We start from the raw sequence: 21,875 nt of genomic DNA on the forward strand, positions 1-21,875 counted from the left end.
TAAGCCAGGGAGAAAAATTACTGTGCTGTGGGGAAGTCTGCTGTACACATACTACATGAATGATGCATAACAATTACAGATTATAGGTACAGAGGGACTAATTCCTCTGGAGGTGGCAATTTCTTCTTGCAATTAGTGTTCACCACTGCCAATTATTTATTCCCACACCACTGCTAATAACCTATTTACCAGGAAAGAGCTCCTGAATTATATTATGATGCATGCTTTCCGATTCCATCAGGGTTCTCCTCAGTGACCAATGTTACCTCTGCACATGGCCAGGGCTGTAGCGGTCTGCCTGGGCCTCTTCCCTAAAAATGTCCCCACTAGAATATAAGATCATGAAGGTAGGATGTTTTGTCTGATTGGCTCACTGCTGGGTTTCCAATGTCTGGAACAAATCTTTTCCCACTTTGCCTTTTGATCTTGTTTATGGCTTATTCATTTTATACTATAATAAAATTTTATCTTTTTATGTAATCAAGTGTATCCATTTTAAAACCATGGTTTCTGAATATCTGTCATACATAGAAAAGACTTTCTCATTCCAAAATAATTTTTTAGAAATCACCCATTCTTCCATTCATTTTATGGTCTGACGTATTATATGTAAATCTTTGATTCTTCTGAAACATATTTTGGTGTAAGAAAATAATGTAAGCATCCAACTTTATTTCTTTCATGAGCAGCTATTTGTCCCAGTGCCATTTTATTGAAAACTGTCTCTTCCCTGTGGGTTTAAAATGTCCACCTTTATGAATTCTAAATTTCCTTATATATTTGGTTCTACTTCTGTACTTATCTTCTTTGCTCTTTCTAGCCATTCCTCTGCTTTTGGCAAGTTACTTCATTTGTATAAAAACAAAGAAAAAGACAGAAAGAGAGAGAAGGAAGAGAGGGAGAGAGAAGAACTTAGGCATTTTCATAAACATTTGTTTCATAAACATTTTGTTCATAAACAAAAGGGCTCCTGGATTTAAAATAATAAAATAATACCATAATTCAGGCAACGCGTCACTTTACTTTCTTAAAGACTTACCAGCAATCCTGTGTGATTAATATTTGTGACTTCAAAGATTTAAGACATCCGAAATGGAACAAAATGCCTTGTTTTAAAAAATTAAAATGCAATGTTGGAGTGGAATCAATGGCTCATGGAATCTTTTTTATGAGGGGATAAATGCCTCTTTTCCACTTTTTCTTTCCTTCCCTTCTTTCCTTTATTTTCACTTTTGTCTCTTTTCATTCACAGGTTGAAGAAACTTTGTGAACTCTATGCCAAGGTTCTGGGTTCTCCAGAAGCTCTGGAGGTAAGGCTGCTTCCCAACCCTATACTAAGGGTGAGAGACCTTTCTTTGTCCCCAAGTGGCTAGCAGGGATAGGTTGATGCAAGTTGGGTCCTGAAGTTCATGTTTTTCCCAATATATTTGCAGAGGCATCTACACAGGACTGGTCAATTTACAAGTGGTTCCAGAGAGTGTGGGCCTTGGCTGTGCTGGTGGCAGGTCAGGGACCTTGCAATATGCTGTGGTTTAGGTGGTGCTACATTGTCCCTGAATTCAGAGTTTCTTCCTGGAAGAGGGCATTGGGTCACTCTGCTTCCAGTTCTGTTAGGGGGGTAAAAGAGGGGAGCTTCTGCTACCCATAGGAAGATCCTAGATCCTGGCAGCCAGGATGGGGATGAAAAGGACTTTTTCCCCTCTCTGGTGATCTTGGAAAAAGGGCAGAGTCTGACTCATGTACATAAACCTATACCTACCCCATCCCCCACTGTCTCACAGTTAAAAAATAAGATTACCTGCCCCCACTCCTGCATGGCCTCTTTTCTGTCTTGTTTTACCCTTGAACATGAGAGATGTAAAGAAGACAGGCTGTCTGTCTGTATGCCAGTTGAGTTTTCTAGACACCTTTGGAAGTAGCCTGAGAAAACAGTGATCCTCAAATGAATCAAGTAGAACTCTAAGGTGGTTAAAGGTGGGATAGGGGCAGGGTAGGGGGCATTTGGTGACAATCAGAGGGCCCAAAGTACTCATAACAAGTACCCATAATCACCTCCTTCGTCAATATTTAAAATGATGAATTGGTGTTCTCATGACATTCATCAGACTGCTAAGTTTTTAATGTTTTGACATAGACTATGTCACCTTTTGAAAGTGATTATTAAATCCAATTATCTGTGAAGCATTTGAAGACAATGGAGACCAATGTACAGATGAGCAGTTAATGCGTGAGAAAAGTCTAATGAGGAGGCTGAGAATGTTTAACTTGTTAAGCCTCTTAAATCCAAGTCTCTGTAGTATATACCATAATCTAGTTGAGCAGCTACATGACTTAGTCCTATTACTGTAACACTTACTTTGCTCAGCTTTGGAATGACTTGCTTCCTCCTGGTTAAGTTGTTGTGTCTTTCAAATTTGTCATTTTTGTTCACTATTTTAAAGCAAAATTCTCTCCCTCCCTCCTCGCCCCGCCATTGCAGATCTTCTGTACTTGATACAGGTGAAATACATGCTCTTGATGTTTCTTGGAATTCTTTCTCAGCAAATAAAGTAGAACAATTAGAGAAACAATATTAATGAGGAATATGCTTTGATTTTTTTGTTTGTTTTCATATACCACTGAGCAAGTTTAAACATAGGCATAGCCTCCAGGCTCAAGGATATTGAGTAAAGTATCAAAACAAAAAATACAGTATATACTCACTAAAAACAGCAGTTAACATCTGTTAAAAATTATTAGTTTTTCTGTTTAAAAATGCCATTCAGCATGATTTATAATCCTTTGGGTGTATACCCAGTAATGGGATTGCTGGGTCAAATGGTATTTCTAGTTCTAGATCCCTGAGGAATCACCACACTGACTTCCACAGTGGTTGAACTAGTTTACAGTCCCACCAACAGTGTAAAAGACACTTGCACATGTATGTTTATTGCGGCACTATTCACAATAGCAAAGACTTGGAACCAACCCAAATGTCCAACAATGATAGACTGGATTAAGAAAATGTGGCACATATACACCATGGAATACTATGCAGTCATAAAAAATGATGAGTTCATGTCCTTTGTAGGGACATGGATGAAGCTGGAAACCATCATTCTGAGCAAACTATCACAAGGACAAAAAAACAAACACTGCATGTTCTCACTCATAGGTGGGAATCGAACAATGAGAACACATGGACACAGGAAGGGGAACATCACACACTGGGGACTGTTGTGGGATGGGGGGAGGGGGGAGGAATAGCATTTGGAGATATACCTAATGTTAAATGACGAGTTACTGGGTGCAGTGCACCAACATGGCACATGGATACATATGTAACTAACCTGCGTGTTGTGCACATGTACCCTAAAACTTAAAGTATAATAAAAAAATGTCATTCAATGCTAGAGGTCTGGAGAATAAAGAGTGTGGAGTTGATTTAAAAAAAAAAGCCATTCAAGATATTTCACCCTGGTAGATATTCAAGCTTTGTGAAGTTACATTCTGAGGCACTCCCAGGCTAAAGCAGTTTGTTAATTGAAGTTCCTGCAACGACTCGTGAGATGGTTGTTTGGGGAACTTCAGTTGAAGAGGGAAGCATTTGTCCTCATATTTTGAAAAAGGCTGATCATTTTTCATTTGAGAAAGTCTCTTTTCCTAATAAGGGTGTGCATGATTAATTCCTGATGATAAAAATAAGTTGGTCCTGTCCTTGTTTGCTCTTGGCATAGAGAGGGCCACTTGTTTTATTTTTGCTTTGGTGTCTATTTTGTGGAAGGAAGAAATTCCTGGGAACAAGACACGTTGAAAGATAAAGTCCAACCTTTCTTCTGATTGGCTGGAGACAGCCAGAGAAGCTTGCTTAGGAGGTGGATGTAGCCGTCAGGTTCTGGGGCGTGTAGCGTGGTGATACCACAGAAGACCTGGAGCCACTAAACCCATCAGGCAGAACTTCATAATCATACTTTGTAAATAGGATGCCTTACAAATGACTGTCCAAAGTCAGCTGTGTGATTGCAATTCTTTTAAATAAAATGTTTTTCAAAATCTCTCTTTAAAACAAACATTGTTTTCTTAAAACTTGCTACGTTGATTTTATCTTTTCGAAGTAATGCTTAATGATAAAGCTTCTGTTTGGTTACTTTAAAAAAGCATTTGAGCTTTACAAAATCTCTGCCAGTTTTGCCTGTTCGTGGCAAAAAACATATTTTTCAGACCAATAGTTGTTTACAAATACCACCATCAACAGAAGTGCTTGCCTGCCACAAAAACATAAGTTTGTCTGTTCAGCTTCCCTCAAGAAAGCTCACCTCCACCAAAACATGAACCTGATAATCTTTTTTCTTCAACAGACATATTTTTCTGCCTTTTTTCCTATCCAGCCACTCCAGTAAACATAAATCCTTTTAAAAACTTTTCTTGAAACCATCAGGCACTAAAACTTTTTAATAGGTAAAACCAAGGTAAAAATGGAATTAGACTATCGCAATTTATGAACAGTACTTAAGATACAAAGAAACCAAATGAAAAAAACATTCTAAGATCTGAATTTCTTAGAAGCTTATTACCAAGGACATTTACCTGCCCAAAGACATATCTTTAAAAACATCAGGATAATGCAACTCTATTTCCGAAATACGTTGGTTTGACAATACAAAGCCTACTAAACTGTTCGATTTATTCTAGGCTAAATAGCTTTCTTTGAGTCTCCTTCAAGTTTTTGTCGCTCTGTCTTGCAGCCAGTGCATTACGAAGAAAAGAACTGGTGTGAGGAGCAGTACTCCGGGGGCTGCTACACAACTTACTTCCCCCCTGGGATCCTGACTCAATATGGAAGGTAGAGTAAAAGCCTGCTAAGCTGTGACCGAAATCCCCTGCACCTGAATCCAAACCCTAAATAGGTTCAGGTAGCTCTTCTCCCTTGTTTCTTATAAATACAAAAAAAAAAAATCCCCCAATTTCCTTTGTATCTTATGAATGAATTCGTGTATCTTATGAATGAAATCGTGTATCTTATGAATTAAATCATTATAATTATACATACACAATGGTGCTGCTTTTCTCTGGAAGAGCAATTCCAATCAATATAACCATAGAAGGTTTCAGCATAAAAATAGCATTTTACCCCATTCTTCATGATGTGATTATTACGCATTGCATGCCTGTATCAAAACACATCATGTACCCATAGATATATACACCTACTCTGTACCCATAAAAACTAAAAATCAAAAAAGAGTAGCATTTTAGGTAGTCCAAGGGTTCACCCACAGTGTCAGAAGAAGTGTCCTTATACTGAGTTAGGACTCAGTAAAACTTCCTCAGACGCCACTGTACAACTGCCAACACGGGGACAAAATTATAAAAACAAAATGAGTTCTAGACTGGGAATGAAGACACTTGGGTCCCAGCTCTGATTCTACCAATGACAAACTTTGTCATGCCAAACAGGTCACTTCTCCTTTCTGAACCTCACTTTCTTAGCAAGTGGATGGGAAAGCACGAAATGATGCAAAGTGAGCAATAATCAGTATGTTCAAGAAAGTATGAGTTTTTTTTAAATTTTTTGATCCTAATCCTTAGATGCTTGGAAGTATGAGTTATTTTTTAACATCCTTATTGAGACATAATTCACATACCATACAATTCACCTATTCAAAAGGGTGCACAGTTCAATGGCGTTTAGCATTCACAGCATTATACATCCAAGTATGTTGTTGTTTAGTTAATTTATTTGATGACAATAAATGAACTAATAATATAGCAGTGATTTTTATGACTATTATAGTATTACTAAACCAAGCAATAATTTAATGCCAAAAGCTTAATCTAAACAGAATGAGAAATGTAGACTAGTGAGTCAAAGACTGTTGAAAGTATACAGCAAATAGAGGGGGTAAGTGGAAATGGCTAATCAATCTGTCCATGAAAACTGGTCAAATAAGGAGTAAAACCTGCTTATCAGAAGATATGTAATAACTTTGGTTAGCACTTTCTTTACCTGCTTAGAGATGGCAAAATATTATCCAAGAGAACACTCTGGGGCCAAGGGGCAGCACCTGATAAGCTAGGGTCATTAAGTTAATTTTTAGATATGCTGACTCTATTAGTCTGTTTTCACACTGCTGATAAAGACATACCTGCGACTGGGCAACTTACAAAAGAAAGAGGTTTATTGGACTTACAGTTCCACATGGCTGTGGAGGCTTCACAATCATGGCAAAAGGCAAGGAGGAGCAAGTCACATCTTACATCGATGGCAGCAGGCAAAGAGAGAGCTTGTGCAAAGAAACTCCCATTTTTGAAACCATCAGATCTTGTGAGATCCATTCATTATCACGAGAGCAGCACAGGAAAGACCCCCCCGCCCATGATTCACTCATCTCCCACCGGGTCCCTCCCACAACATGTGAGAATTATGGGAACTACAATATGAGATTTGAGTGGGGACACAGAGCCAAACCGTATCACTCAGTGTAGAATATGTCAGTGGTGTTTGTTTCATTCTGTGTTTATTGGCTAAATGCCAACCATTTGCCAAGCACTGTGCTGAAAACTTCAATACCAAGGACAGCCTCCCTGCTGAGAAGGAGCTGACAGTGTTGAGGGCTAAGGTGGGGATGGGGAGAGGACATGACATCAAAAATTGACTCTAAAGTACTGACATATATCCCTGGGAGGGAATAAGGATAAACAAGGGCACTACTGTATCACCACTCAGAATGTTACCACTGAGGTGAATGCTCTAATACAGGGGCATAGAGATACCACTGGGACATATAGAGGCACAGGCTAGCCTTACTTAGAGAAACCTGGGAAGGCTTCATAATGCACATACCACCTGAGGGTTGTAGGAGGCAGAGAAAGGCTATTGGGGATGCAGTCTATGCAGACGGAATGGTATGAGGAAAACGCTAGGATCCCACAGGTTTCTGGAAGGTCTGGGGAAGAACTTTGCATGGATGGTGTATTAGGCCATTCTTGCATTGCTTAAAATAAATACCTGAGTCTGGGGAACTTATAAAGAAAAAAGGTTTAATTGGCTCACAGTTCTGCAGGCTATACAAGCATGGTGCTGGCATCTGCTCAGCTTCTGGTGAAGCCTCAGGGAGCTCACAGTCATGGCAGAAGGCAAAGTGAGAACAGGCAAGTCACATGGCGAAAGCAGGAACAAGCAAGTGTGGTGGGGAGAGGTGCCATACACTCTTACCTGAACAGATCTTGTGAGAGCTCACTATCATGAAGAAGGCACCAAGCCATGAGGGATCCGCCCCCATGATCCAAACACCTCCCACCAGGCCCCACCTCAAGCATTGGGAATTACAATTCTACATGAGATTTGGGCAGGGACAAATATCAAAATATTATATCAGATGGGCTATGGGTGATATTAAGGACAGAATGGAGAATCAGACCAAAGGGAGAGGGAGAACACTTTGCCCTGTATGACACATTCAGGAATACAAAACTTGATATTTCAACAGAGAACAGCTATCACTGCATTACTTTTGTTTTTGGCTTTGTTTTAAATCAGAAGTGTGATATGATTGGATTTCTGACCACAGAGTGGTGGGTTTTATGCTCAATTTCATAAAGAGTGTCAGGAAAATACCTTTTGGTTTGGGGAACAAAGAAGACACTTACCTGAACTGGCCTGATCCTGCTCACGTAAGAGAAGCAAGATAAATCCCATCGTATCTGGCATTGATGGTGATACAGTAATGCCTACTTTTATCTTTATTCCTTCCCAGGGATATATGTCAGGCTTCCTATAACTACCTTCAATTTGTAGGGTAGAAACTAAGGCACAGCATAGCTTAACATAATTCCCAGCTTGAACAGAGACTACCTGCCCAGACGACTTCCCTTGACCCTTCAGGGCCATGGCATTTAAGATATTGCAATAAGTTTTATATCCAGAGCCCTGGAAGTTCACAGTACATGTTCTGAAGGAAGAGAGAAGACAGAATTACCAGTACAACTTGGTAAAGAACTAAATATACATTTCTTAAGAAATGTTTCTTCTGGATAGGGTGAAAAAAATGATTGTCATGATTATGCAGAAAAACTCATAAGCCACAAGAAATATATGTGGAGTTCTCCTTTATGATGTCCTATATCTTTTGTAAATATATACTGTCTGTTCACCCACCTGCAAAAGAAGGGGCAGGTATTTTTCTTACCTGGTTGTTGGACTCTTTTTTTCCCCTAAAGGAACATAATTTCCAAATGACAAGTAGAGGGAAACTATCTCTTTGTTTAAAATTAATTCTTGGCTTTCACATATTCTGATTGATAGTATGATTAGTTCTCTAAGCCTTTGTTCTTTCTTCTAATATTTTATTCTTGGGGTCTAGCCAGGCCTCCTAGAGGTCTCCAACTGGGATTAGTTTTCTCCATTGAAAAAAAAAGTAAACATGCAGTGAAAAACGGCATTGTTTAATCAACATGGGGAAAGTCAATCCACCTTCTCTTGTAGGAAGGGTTCCTTCCTGAGTACCCTTAGGCTCTCTATATATTTCATGTGTTGTCATCAATATACTAATACAGATGTTCCTCAAAATATGATGGGGTTATATCCCAATAAACCCACCATAAATTGAAAATATTATAAGTGGAAAATGCGCTTAATACACCTAACGTACCGAATATCATAGTTTAGCTTAGCTACCTTAAACGTACTCAGAACACTTATATTAGCCTATGGCTGGGCATAATCATCTAACAGAAAGCGTATTTTATAATAGAGGGTTGAATATTTCATGTCAAGTTTTAAATACGGTATTGAAAGTGAAAGACAGAATGGTTGTATGGGTACTTGAAGTACGGTTTCTACTGAATGTGTATTGCTTTAGCACCATCATAAAGTTAACAGTTAAATGTTGGAGACCATCTGTATTCTATATAATATCTCTCCTTGTATTTTCTTCTCCTTTCTTTGATGACTGCAATCAGAGCAGGTGAAAGAAAACCCACCAATACAAGCCAGCTCATTTGGTTTTCTAATAAAAGGCCCAGTGGTGTACAGTGTTGACTAAGATGGAGCATGGATGTTAGTTCTTGACATCGCTTATCAGATATAAGAGAACCCTGAGACAGGATGAATAATGGCATGTTGACGGTGCTTTCCTTATGATATTTTTGTCAGAGCAACAATGAACTGCCTCTCTTACAGGCCAAGTGCTGTGACATTTCAGTCCCTTGTATAGCATGTGGGCAGTCTACTAACTATTAAATATTATAGGGTGATGATACACCAGGCAAAGAATAGAAGGTAAAAATAGAGGCTTTGACATCTGTTAGACATGGTTCAAATCCTGGCTTTGCTATTTTCTAGGAGTGTGGCTCTTGGCATATCACTGAACATTTCTCCAAGCCTCAGTCTCCTCATGTGTAAAATGAGATAATGATAATAGTAGCTATGCCACAGAGTTCTTTAAAAGATTGAAGAAATAATGCAGTAGAGAGAGGAAGTATAACTAAGTGGTTAAACTGTAGGTTCCAGAGTCAGATTGCCTGTGTTCAAATACCAACTCTGCCACTTACTAGCTGTGACCGAGAGCAAATTACTTTGTCTTTGTTGCTGGTTAGGTTCCAGGAAGCAGACCCTGAAACAACGATTAGTAGACAGGAGATATATTAAGGCATGCCCTTTGGATTGGCACCTGTGGAAGGAAGAAGGAAGCAGGAGTGGGCATAGGGAGAATGTGGCCTGCAGTGCAGTTCCAGTGAAGGCCTCAGATAACCCCAGAGGAAGTTCCAGAACTAGAATGGCCCTTTAGAGTGGGAGGTCTCAAGTTGGAGCTTGGGAATTTGGTATTTACAGCCCGTGGTGATCAGTCACTGGATGCAACTGCTATTGGAAGGAGGCATGACCTAGTAGGTGACATGGTTTTTTTTTAGCAGAGGCAATCTCCAAAGAGGGCTGACATCAGTAGGCCCTCTTCTGGCAGCATTCCCAGCAGCTGGGGATAAGTCTTTCATGCTTGAATGGCGCCTGCGTGGTTCATCACAATGTCCACCACAGTCTACCTCCATATTCTCATCTGCAAAATGGTGATAATAATAGTACCGACCTCACCAGTACAGGCAAGTGTTCAAGGAATAGGAGTTATGGAGCTGTAGTCAGACTCTCAGATTTGTTCAATGTTACTGATGGAAAGGGTCTTAGAAATCAGTGGACCATTCCCTTTAAGAGGCAAGGAAGCCAGAGCATAGTGAGAGTAAGTGATTTGCCAAGTTCACTAGTGGAATAACCAGTGGGGAATTGGGGGCATGTATCACCTTGCCACAGAGCCAGTGAGCCATAAAGGGAGCCATGTGACTGGGCTTATACAGTCCCTCACTTCATGTTGATGAAGCAAATACATAATTTACATCCATTAATGTCAGCTCCTTCACCTGCAACTCTTGGTGCAACAGTGAACTTTGGCTTTTATTCTATTTTGTTTGTGACAAGGATCATGCGAGAGCTGGAGGAACCACATAAACATTATTCCAAAATTGCCAATGTCCTTCTTGATTGTTTAGAATCTGAGGAAGCTGACCAGCATTGGTCTTTATGGGAAAACTTTTCTCTGACTCTCTGAGACTGACCACTTTTGCCTCTTTGCTTTTGTTCTAAGGGTTCTACGCCAGCCAGTGGACAGGATTTACTTTGCAGGCACTGAGACTGCCACACACTGGAGCGGCTACATGGAGGGGGCTGTAGAGGCCGGGGAGAGAGCAGCCCGAGAGGTAGGGTCTGGGGTCATAGATTATGGGGAAGGAGGCAACTCATGGTCCTGACATGTAGGTCAATGATATCTGAGAGCCTGGAGACCAACTCTCCAGTAAGCCCCATCTTAAGACCCATAAAATACTATTTTAACTATTGTCTCAGGTGAAGTGAACACCTTAGCCCAAAGTAATAATGAAAATACCTAACATGTCACCCAAAGTAAAAAGAGCCCATGGGGCAAATGATCAACCTGACTACACTTGAAAGATAACCTAGGTCTGATATTCTAGAACCAAACATGCTTCTATTAGGACTCAAAATTCAATTCATTTCACAGGAAATATTTTCTGACAGTTCCTCTGATGTCATCCCTATTTGAGGTGTGTTCATAACTATTAAAATTTATGGTAAGCCTAATGATTGGAACCTCTTATACCACAGGAGAAATACCTTTTGGCACCTCTTAAAGGTTGAATGGAGTGTTCTGGCCTTTACCTTGGTGTTTTTGATGGATATCTCAAGAGACAGTTACTTAGTCCTTTAGGGAGCAGATTAGAAGAAAGATGGTGTCACTTTTGCTATTTGCCAATGTGTTCTTTCATTTCAGATCCTGCATGCCATGGGGAAGATTCCAGAGGATGAAATCTGGCAGTCAGAACCAGAGTCTGTGGTAGGCTATGTTTTATTTCATGAAATTAGATATCTTTTCTCTAAACCCATTATTTGCAAGAAGAGCACACTTGTATATATTCACATACCTTTTCCTAAGTGATTCAACTAAGTGATTCACCTAAGTGATTTAAACATGAATGTTTAAATAAGTAACATGGGTTAGGGTAGAGGTGAGAGATTTAGACGAGCTTTGATAAATTTGTAGTTGCCACATTCATTACAGATTATTAGGAAAAAATATTTTTTGATGAGGAGGGAGTCATTTCTCAGAGACTTCTAAAAATAATAACTCAATAAATGCCTGTCAAATAAATATCTAGCCTGGTGATTCTCCACAAGAGGTAGGAAAAGAAAGGAAAGTGTGTTAGCATCTCCTGTCCAGGGTCAAACAGATGGAATGAAATGGAGAATATTTAGATTAAAATTTTATTTTTAATATACTGATCATTTTTGTAATAAAATCCTAGGAAGTTTTCCTGGCTGGAAGGAGGGATGCATAGAGGTTAGAGTGAAAACACACTTTCGAGGACAAAGTCACAAAGGTCAGAATTATTGCTCTATCCTTTTAAGTGTGAAGTCAAAGAGAATAGGCCTGCCACTCCACAGTCATTCTCTTAGTGCTTCTGCCAGGGATGGGATTGTGGGCTGTGGAGAACATTGATTCATTTACCAACTAGTATTTATGGCACACGTGTTCTGCATCAGCCATTGTGGCAAAGGCACAGCAGCATTTTTGTGGAGCTCAACATTTGGTGGAGAATGCAGATGATAACCAAAAAGTACAGAACGGTGAAGAAGACATGCTAAGAAAAAATGCAAAAGGAGAATGTCATCCTAGGCTGGGGGCTCAGGAAAGAAAGCCTCCCTGAGGAAGTGAAGGGTCCGGTGAGGAAGACAGGGTAAACAGTATAAGCAGAGGGAACATCGTGTTTACGGGTCTAGAGGTTGGCAAGAATGGGTCATGTTCAGAGAACTGGAGAAAGTACAGACTTTCTGGAATAAAGTGCACAAGCCCTGTACTAATACCCAATGTTTTCTGAACCCAGGATGTCCCTGCACAGCCCATCACCATGACCTTCTTGGAGAGACATTTGCCCTCCGTGCCAGGCCTGCTCAGGCTGATTGGATTGACCACCATCTTTTCAGCAATGGCTCTTGGCTTCCTGGCCCACAAAAGGGGGCTACTTGTGCGAGTGTAAACAGAGAGGGTGTCTGTAATCACACTCTCTTCTTACTGTATTTGGGGTATGGGTTTGGGGAAAGAGTTACAGTAAAGTTCCATGAAGACAAATAATGTGGAGTGAGGCAGGGAGCGTGAAGATAAATCCAACTCTGACTGTAAAATGCATGGTATCTCTTTCTCCATTGTGCCCCCTGTTTAGTGTCCCTTACCTGGCTTAGCGTTCTGTTTCACCAGTTTCCAAGTTTATTGCTCTCAGAATCTTTAGAATAGTTAAATTGGCTTGTTTAAGGTTCTCGCTACCCCACAACACACCCTGCCCATGCACAAGCAATGAATTTTTTCCTACCACTGTGGCTTTGTGCTTGTTCTTCCTCTTACCTGTAATAGCCTCACTTTCCCAAGTTCTTTGCATTCGTCCTTAGAATACCGTATTGTTACAGCTGAAAGACATTAAAGACCATTTAGTCCTCACCTTCTGTTTTAGAGTTGAGCAAACTGAAGCCCACAGGGGTGGAACTTAACTACCTAAGAGCCACAATAAGCCACTGGTATCTGGGGGACTAGAACACAAATCCAACGCTTTTCCCACCTCCTTGGATGTATTCCCCAATTATCCTTCTTCACTCCCTGTCGTAGTCACTGATGGTGTCCCTTTGTGTGGGTTTACTCTGTGCTAAGTTGTCTTACACTTCTCAAATGCTACTCAGTATATAGCCTTAAGTCTTACTGTTTTGTGCAGTGTGTCTCCAGCTGATTTTAACTTTTTTGATGGTAGAAATTTTATCTCTTCTTCCTTTTGTATCCTCCATTGTATCTTCAGACAAAGGACAGTACACACTTGGGTAATTAAAAATAAAAGTTGATTGACCATATCTGCTGTCCTTTCTTTTTTGGTAACGACTTTCAGGTTTTGGACACATCAAATCAAGATCCAGTATTAGGTATATAATTGTGACTTGAAAGCATTTAGTCAAAATTTCCTTGAAGCCTGGATGATGCATGCATTTGATTGCGTTATCCATCATGGGTGGCATATGTGTGAGCATGTTGAAAATGATTTATAATGATATGGTAAGAATATTAAAAGATACAGTTCCTTGCCTTCACTACCCCAAAAAATACCTGTCAAAATAAATGACATATTAATAAGCAAGACGCTTAAACTATTAAGCTAATTATAATATTTCAGTTGACATTTCATATTCCTTCTTGGTGCAAAGCTTTTTACTAGGTACACTCATTAATTTGAAACTGCAGTTTCACAGTCCATTTAATTCTATTTGGACTATTTTTTAAACAGCATCATCATTTCAAAGGACTCATACCTCTCGACTCCCACCATCAGTTTTCATCAGGATGTCTTTTAAATCCATAAATGGCCATTCTTATATTGTCGTTTAAAAAATGAAGCTTATTCTTAGCATAAGTGAAATTGAAGAAATCTCCCAAGATTAATTAATAATAGTATAGAGTTTCTGATTTTACAGTGGCATGAATATGTATGAGTTTATGGAAAATTTAAGGACTGTCTTACTCTATTTTGTGTTGTTATAACGAAATATCACAGACAGAGTAATTTATAGTGAACAGAAATTTATTGACTCATGATTGTGGAGGCTGGGAAGTCCAAGATCAAGGAACTGGCATCCTGTGAGGGCCCTTTTGCTGTGTGTCAGAAGGCATCACATGGGTGAGAGAGTGCAAGAGCGGGCTAAACTCATCCTTTTATAAGGAATCCACTCCCGTGATAACAAATCCACTGCCATGATAATAGTATTAACCCACTTATGAAAGCAGTGCCTTCATGACCCAAACATCTTTCATCATTAGGTCTCACCTTCCAACACCACTGCACTGGGGATCAAAGTTCCAACACATGAACTTTGGGGGATACATTCAATCCATAGCAGAGACTAAATGGGAAACCCACCAAGATTTTCTTTGTAACCATTTTTTTTATTCTCTCTAAAAATGTACATCGCATGGAGTGTCTTCTTGAGCATCTTCTCCAAAAAAGTCTCCCTAAAAGTTGATCTCATTGCTAACTCTAATGCATCTGCTAAGAAAGAGTCAAGGGCTGGCCACAGTGGCTCACACCTATAATCGCAGCACTTTGTGAGGTTGAGGCAGGCAGATCGCTTGAGATCGGGAGACCAGCCTAGGCAACATGGTGAAATCCCATCTCTATAAAAAATGCAAAAATTAGCTGGGCATGGTGGTGCATGCCTGTAGTCCCAGCTACTGGGGAGGCTGAGGCAGGAAATTGATTGAACCTGGGAGGCGGGGGTTGCAGTGAACCAAGATCACACTCCAGCCTGGGTGACAGAGTGAGAATTTGTCTCAAAAAAAAAAAAAAAAAAAGGAATCACCTTCTCTAAAAATGTCCTGGATCACTCATTCTCCAGCTGAGTGAGGTGCCCCTTTTCTTTGTTTCCCCAATGTCATATACATTGACCTCTTGTTCTGTGCTGACCACATGATATTGCAATTGTGTCGTGTTAAGTTACATGATTTGACTGAGGTGCCAAGTTACATTAAATATCAGCTACCAAGGTGAGTCCTGAGATAGACAAAAATAGAAAACTTCAAAGGAAAGATATAAAAAACATTTTTTTTTCTGTTGTAACCCCTCACCAATTTTGAGAATATAAAAGGAGTGGAGAGGGTTTTCAAAGGGGCAGATTTGTAAAGAGATCTCTTTAGAGAGAGAGCTGCCATTCTCTGGGTCCAGCACAGCACAAAAGGGAGGGATGGGGGAGCTGCCTTCTCATTCCAAGTCTAGTGAGAGAAGCATCAAGAAACCCCCTTTGAGAGCTTCACATACCTCTGAAGAATCAAAGCCCTCGATTCTGCTCGAGATAGTATATATATATATTTATTATACTTTAAGTTCTAGGGTACATGTGCACAACGTGCAGGTTTGTTACATATATATACATGTGCCATGTTGGTGTGCTGCACCCATTAACTCATAATTTACATTAGGTATATCTCCTAATGCTATCCCTCCCTCCTCCCCCCACCCCACAACAGGCCCCGGTGTGTGATGTTCCCCTTCCTGTGTCCAAGTGTTCTCATTATTCAATTCCCACCTATGAGTGAGAACATGGGGTGTTTGGTTTTTTGTCCTTGCGATAGTTTGCTGAGATAGTTTTGACCAGAGAGTTAGGGGCTGCCACAGCGACTGCCAGAAAACAGAAGCTAAGTAGGGATTAAAATTGGCTACCCAAAGGAGAGGCACTGCCTGTTTTGTGGCAGTCAAGGTTAGAGCCAGAGGGAGAGTCTTTGAAAAAAACACCCAAAAGTGTCCTCACAAGAAAGAGTTAGTTCTCATAACAGCCAGGCTTGGATCATTTAAAACTTTCTTATAAGAGGACCAGTCAAGTAGGAGTGTTCAGTAAACCACTTTCCCTCATTCCCTTCCACACTCAACCCATAAAGTCCCGGAATCCATGGTTGGCAAGCTAAAGAAAGAAGGAGTACAGAAGGAAAGGAAAAGCTTACCACATGCCGCTTGCAAGATGGCACAGCTGCCCCTGAAGCTGGTCTTAACTGGAAGAGGGGAGAAGACTGAGCTTTAAATCAAGTTCAGAGACTTGATTATTCCACAGTATTGGACATCAAAATTACTGAATTGAGACTGTGGTTTGTGGCTTAAGGAAGTCATAGGATTGTCTGTTATTTAAGAGCAATTGATGACAGAGTCATAGACCTGCCAGGGTTTTCAAATACAAGAAATGGAGAAACTTCCCTCACTGAGCAGGTTTAAATGAACAGTGGAAGAACAAAAAATAAAGTGATTTATTTACATCCAGTTCAATACACTGGTATTATTATCATCTATTCTTGAGAGCAGAGACAGTTTTCTATTCATCTTTTCATCCTCCATACCTCCTGTGGTGCCTAAGCCATCATAATGTCTAAAAAATAATAAATGAATGGATTCTTGTAATTTTTATTTTAATTCTGAGTTGACAATCCTGTTATTCTTACTCAGCAAACAGAATGCCCCTATGCTGTTTTGCAGAGAGCCAACTTAAATTTTTTGTCATACTCATTTTGAAAGTGTCAGTTGTCTTCTTTACTATATTTTAGTTGAGATAGCATTAACTGGTTGGATACAGTTTCCTTCCTGGGTAGACTGATGGATATAAAGCTATGATTCTCAACTGTGAGTGCATAACAAAATGACTGGGGGACTTTGGAAAGACCCCTTATACCTAAATACATGAGGAATTGAATATAGCAGGGTGGTAGGTGGTGAGTGTCTTCACAGACCTTCTCTGTGAAGGTCATAACCAAGGGCTAAGAATTACTGGTTCAAAGATGCAGTAAAGCTTGGAGATCTGGCATTGAGCTTTTCTCACAAGACTGCTGCTCAGCCTCCATCCTCTTTCACCTGCCCAGCTATATTGGAGTGAAGAAAAGATGCTAATAACGTACTTAGAATAAAAGCAAACAGTGTTGCTCCTAAAAGTTAAGCATCTGGGCCGGGTGCAGTGGCTCATGCCTGTAATCCTAGCACTTTGGGAGGCTGAGGCGAGCAGACCACTTGAGGTCAGGAGTTCAAGACTAGCCTGGGCAATGTGATGAAACCCCGTCTATGCTAAAAATACAAAAATTAGCCAGGTGTGGTGGTGCATGTCTGTAGTCCCAGCTACTTGGGAAGTTGAGGCAAGAGAATTGCTTGAACCTGGGAGGTGGAGGTTGCAGTTAGCTGAGATCGTGCCACTGCAATCCAGTCTGGGCAACAGAGCTAAACTCTGTCTCAAAAAAATTAAATTAAATTAAATTAAATTAAAATAAAAGTTAAGCATCAATTTAACAAGTTAAAGAGTGATACATGTTTCCTGGATCATAGGAACTACTTGATTAAAGAAAGACTATCTTGATTGGAAGGCATGGTTGTCTTGAACTGGGTACCCCCCACAAGTAGAGCCTCAAACAAGGGCTTTTATGGAGAACCATTCACTCTGGTAAGTGATCCCAGGGAGCAGAACTGTGAAACAAGGAAGGTGGGAGAGCCAATCCAAGGATGTATTATTGAGCTGGTCACTGCTGTGGGATACAAGGGCTCAGTCTTCTGGGGACCCTTTGAGGAGTCTTGCACAATGTACCCTAGAATAGTTAAAGTGTTCCCTGGAATGTTAACTCCCTTGAACTTCCAGGCTTGCCCATGAATTGGAATAGCCACTGGGGAAGGTGCTGATGTCAGTTTGCACATCTGGTTGCCGCATCTATGGCTAGAGTAAAAAGATGGGCTGAGAGGATACAGTGGTGCCTAAGAGGTGTAATGTATAGGAACCAAAACACAACTTAAAAGAATTCTATTCAAAGAAGCACAATATTTCATTTATTTATTTTTTTAAAAATTTTTTCTTTGTCCAAGGGAGAGACATGTTGAATCTTAGAAAAACAACCTGTTTATGTGACAGTCTCATGGATATTTTAGTTATAAAGAGAACATCTCAATTTGGGATCTTCAAGGCTGCACAAGTGGGATAAATCCCATCTATCGGTAAGGTCTTATGCCAGAAAGATGTCTATGAAACACTGAGTGCTTGCCATGCCTGTGGTTCCCTTTTTAAAAGGTGGTCAGAAATGAATCTTTGCAGAAACGTCACCTGGTTTTTTGATCCTACTAACTGGCCACAACTGATTGGACTAGGATTGATTCCTGAGTCAAAGCACTCTATAGGTGGCCAGTGGTCCATGAGTTGGCCTGGCTAAAAGTCTTTCTATGACAGTGGTGAAGATGAAGTTGACACAAGGAGAGAGCAGCCTAAGTCACAAGGAATGGGAGAATGAAGCCCAAATCTGAGTGGCTGCTGTGCCATGTGACCTACTGAGGCATCTCAATACCAATGACCAATGCTCCAGGCCATAATGAGATTTGTGAGATTTGAATGAACCACAGTGGAGCTGATCTCCTCTACCTCCTCACTGCCCCTAGTTTTCCTATGGAAACAGAGTGTACCTAACAGAGACATCTTTTCTCTGCCAACATTCACCTGCCCTCCTATCTGCTTCCTTTCAAACGTTAACTCTGCTTGTCCCCAGTTACCAGTCCTCTGTCATTGCATACCCTTTAGGATCTTGTCTCCTGGCCAATATGTTAGGATCCCTTTACTTCCTTCTTAGCCTTGGCCTCAAACTAAGAAGGACAGGTCCTATTTGAAAGCAATGGTAGTTTTCTCACCCACTCCTCATTTCAATAATGGAGTCAATCTTGCAACCAAATAGAATAATCTAGAATGTTCTGGACTCTAGGGGAATGTGTAGACAACTTGGTGAAATGTGTTGGTGGGTTTTTTGTTGTTGTTTGTTTCCCGTTAATTTGTTTAAGTGCTCATGAGGAATCATCTGACTTGAAAATCCTCCTGGCGAGTGATCTTAATGACATTTCAGCCTGTGGACACTAGAAGCCAAGCTCCGGTATTAGAAATAACTGATCTAATCAGATCCTGCAGTTACCCTGGACTGCTACTTTCTGATGTAATTGCTCTTGTCATTTCTGCTAAGACCACGTGACAAGTTACTAACAAGTCATATACCACTCCAGCAGACTGACATCTCAGCCCCTGGCCTCCAACCCTGATCACTTTGGACTCTTCTTTTACCTTTCTTTACATCTCTAATCCCCAACCATTTCTTCCTTAACCATTCTGGTTCACTTTATTCTCCTTGAAAATCCATTTCCCTGCCAGGCAAAATGCTGAGTGGCACTGAGCTTTTGCTCTTGAATTTGCATATCTCTCTTACCTCCAGGCCATTTCATTGCATTGTATTTTCTTCCCCCTAGCCTGCTGTCAAAATGTTTTCAGTACCAGAATATTCCCTGGGTTATAGCAAATTATGGAGAAAGTCCTGGAGTTATGTGGGAGCAGTGGGAAGAAGACCTCCAGCTGTTTCAGAAGAGAGTGAGGGCTGTCTTGGGCCATAAATTCCTCATCCCCACAACTCGTCCATCTTCTCTGGCCTTGTTTTGTGCTCTACCTGTTCTTTTACTCTTCTATCTCCAGTGCTGCCAAATGCTCAGGTCTTTGGTCTACTGGTCAAGGCTTACTTTGGGTAAATATAATTCCTTTTGGAGCCCAAAGTTCGATGGGGCTGGTGGCCCTTTGGGCTATGCATCCTGATGTTTTGGAAGCACTCTAAGGGCAGGATTGTCTTCAAAATGACATCTTCTAAAAGCTGCCTGCTAAATGTGAAAAACAGTACATAAAGTATATGTCCTTAAATAATATAAGAGCCTCCCTGCCAATTCCCTGCATGCCCTCTCCATGCAAGCTGAGCCCCCTTTCTTTTAGGTGCCCAATGCCACAGGCATTGCTTTAAGCAAAGGACAATGTAGGCAGTTAAACCTACCACAGAAGGGAGCAGTATAGGAGTAGGGTTCACAGAGGAAGAGGTAAGTATTATAGACTATTCCCATTGGCAATGGCCATCTCTTTTTGAGCCAAAAGTTAGGATAGAATGTTGGGTACTAGACTTACTCAATACCCATTCTTCCACCTCCTTCAACATAGAACCTTGATTTTGTTCAGCTATTTACACACTACTGTACTTCAGAAAAGGTGAGCTGGCCACATGGCCAGTCCAAAGACGTGGGTACTGGTTAGCCTTAGGCAATCATGGTGGTCCTATTTTATTTTGTCAATGGTTGACAAAAAAAAAAAAAAAAGAAAAAAGAAAAAATAAACATACCCAGGCTTACTGGTGTATGTTATGCAATTCTGGCCAATGACCATAAGGAGAAGTCTTCTTAGGGGGCCAGCTGGAGCTTGTGGAAAAGAGTTCCTCACTCTTAAAAATAGACACATAAGAAAACAGACACATTCTATCTTCTTTGGTATGTTACAAGTATCTGGATGTGACATTTATAATTGCTGCAGCCATCTAACTTCCAGGCCAAGGATGAGGTCCATACACAGAGAAGGTTGAGGCCAAAAAAGTTACAAAGAAATCAGACATCAGCCCTGCTATATACCCTTCTCCCAGCCTACCAAATTTTAGGAAGTCTGGTCATATGAGAAATAAATTCAACCATTTCGAATACAGGCTTTCTGTTACAGTCCAAAACATCCTAAAAGATCCACCTCACTTGACACAATTTTAAGACCTTCTTATAAGACTGCCTTTGGATAACAATAATGCTTATCATTAATTATATTATTATAAAAACAGCTACTTTTATTAAATATTAATTACAAGATGCTGTACATCATCTTATTTTATCCTGATTCCACTCCCATCACTTCCATTTTACACATAAGGAGTCTGAGTCTCATAGACAAGGCAAAGGTCCCATAACCAGTAAGAGGTATAGATGGGCTTCAAACCCAGGTGAGAGTTGCTTTAAACCTGTGAGTGTTCTCTTCACTGTCTCTACTCCCTGGGTCAGCCTTATAAGATTACTTATCCAGAATACCTAGCACCTGATCTTTCTAAATTATTGCTATCTCCAAAACAGGTATTTTCTTTCCAAAAATATTTTTATTTGCTTCTACCACTCGATATGGCCCCAATATCTTCTGGATACAATCTTTTGCCTGTTCCATTATAAGGATTAAAGAATGATAACCATTCAACAATAACTCAACAAATATATATTGAATACCCTTTCTATTTCAGGTATTTTTGTAGGTGTTGGGAGTATAGTTGTGAACAAAACTGAGAAACTCCCTTCCCTCATGGAACTTAAATTCTAATGGAGAGATGATAAATAAATAAATAAATAATAAATAAATAAATGGTGTAACCTATACTTTCAGGTGATGAAAACCATCATCAAGAAAAAGTAAGCAAGGAAAGGGGATAAAGAATGATGTGGTGGCAGGGGATGGCTATAGCAGATTGAGTGGTCAGGTTAGGCCTTACTGAGAAAGTGACTTTTAATAAACTGAGACCTAAATGAAGTAAGAAAAGAGCCATGATGCTACTTGCAGGGGAAATAGCAATTGCAAGTCCCAGAGGTGAGAGTACGATTGGAGTATTAAAGGAATAGCAAAAGAGCCAGTATGGCAGGAGCAACAGTAACAAAAAATTAATGCTAGAAAATGAGATTGGAGAGATAGACAGGGGCCAGATCATGTAGGAAGTCTTAGGCCACAGGAAAGGGTTTGGCTTTTATTCTAAGTGTGAAGACAATTCACTGGAGTGTTTCTAGTAAGGTAGTAGACAGTCTGGTAAATTTTTACAAGAATTAGTCTGTCGTGGATACTGAAGTGTGCTACTCAAATCTTCCTTTGGAAATGATGCACTCATTCACGTAGCTGCTCGAAGTTGGGAGGCTGACAGCTCATAACTGTGTCC

The 21,875-nt window shown here is 40.3% G+C and overlaps 1 protein-coding gene across 2 annotated transcripts in view; it reads left to right on the forward strand.

Moving 5' to 3' along the window:
- MAOB (monoamine oxidase B) overlaps positions 1-13,432 on the forward strand; it is a 118,134-nt gene extending 104,702 nt beyond the window's left edge. For both annotated transcript variants that reach the window (XM_003271021.1, XM_030807226.1), the window contains 5 exons: positions 1,253-1,310; positions 4,725-4,822; positions 10,611-10,722; positions 11,313-11,375; positions 12,424-13,432. In XM_003271021.1, the coding sequence (XP_003271069.1) occupies positions 1,253-1,310; positions 4,725-4,822; positions 10,611-10,722; positions 11,313-11,375; positions 12,424-12,576 (484 nt within the window). In that variant the 3' untranslated portion in view covers positions 12,577-13,432. The remainder of the gene's footprint in view (positions 1-1,252; positions 1,311-4,724; positions 4,823-10,610; positions 10,723-11,312; positions 11,376-12,423) is intronic.
- Positions 13,433-21,875: the final 8,443 nt, after the last annotated feature.

The sequence above is a fragment of the Nomascus leucogenys genome, chromosome X, assembly GCF_006542625.1.
Source record: "Nomascus leucogenys isolate Asia chromosome X, Asia_NLE_v1, whole genome shotgun sequence".
NCBI lineage: Eukaryota > Metazoa > Chordata > Mammalia > Primates > Hylobatidae > Nomascus > Nomascus leucogenys.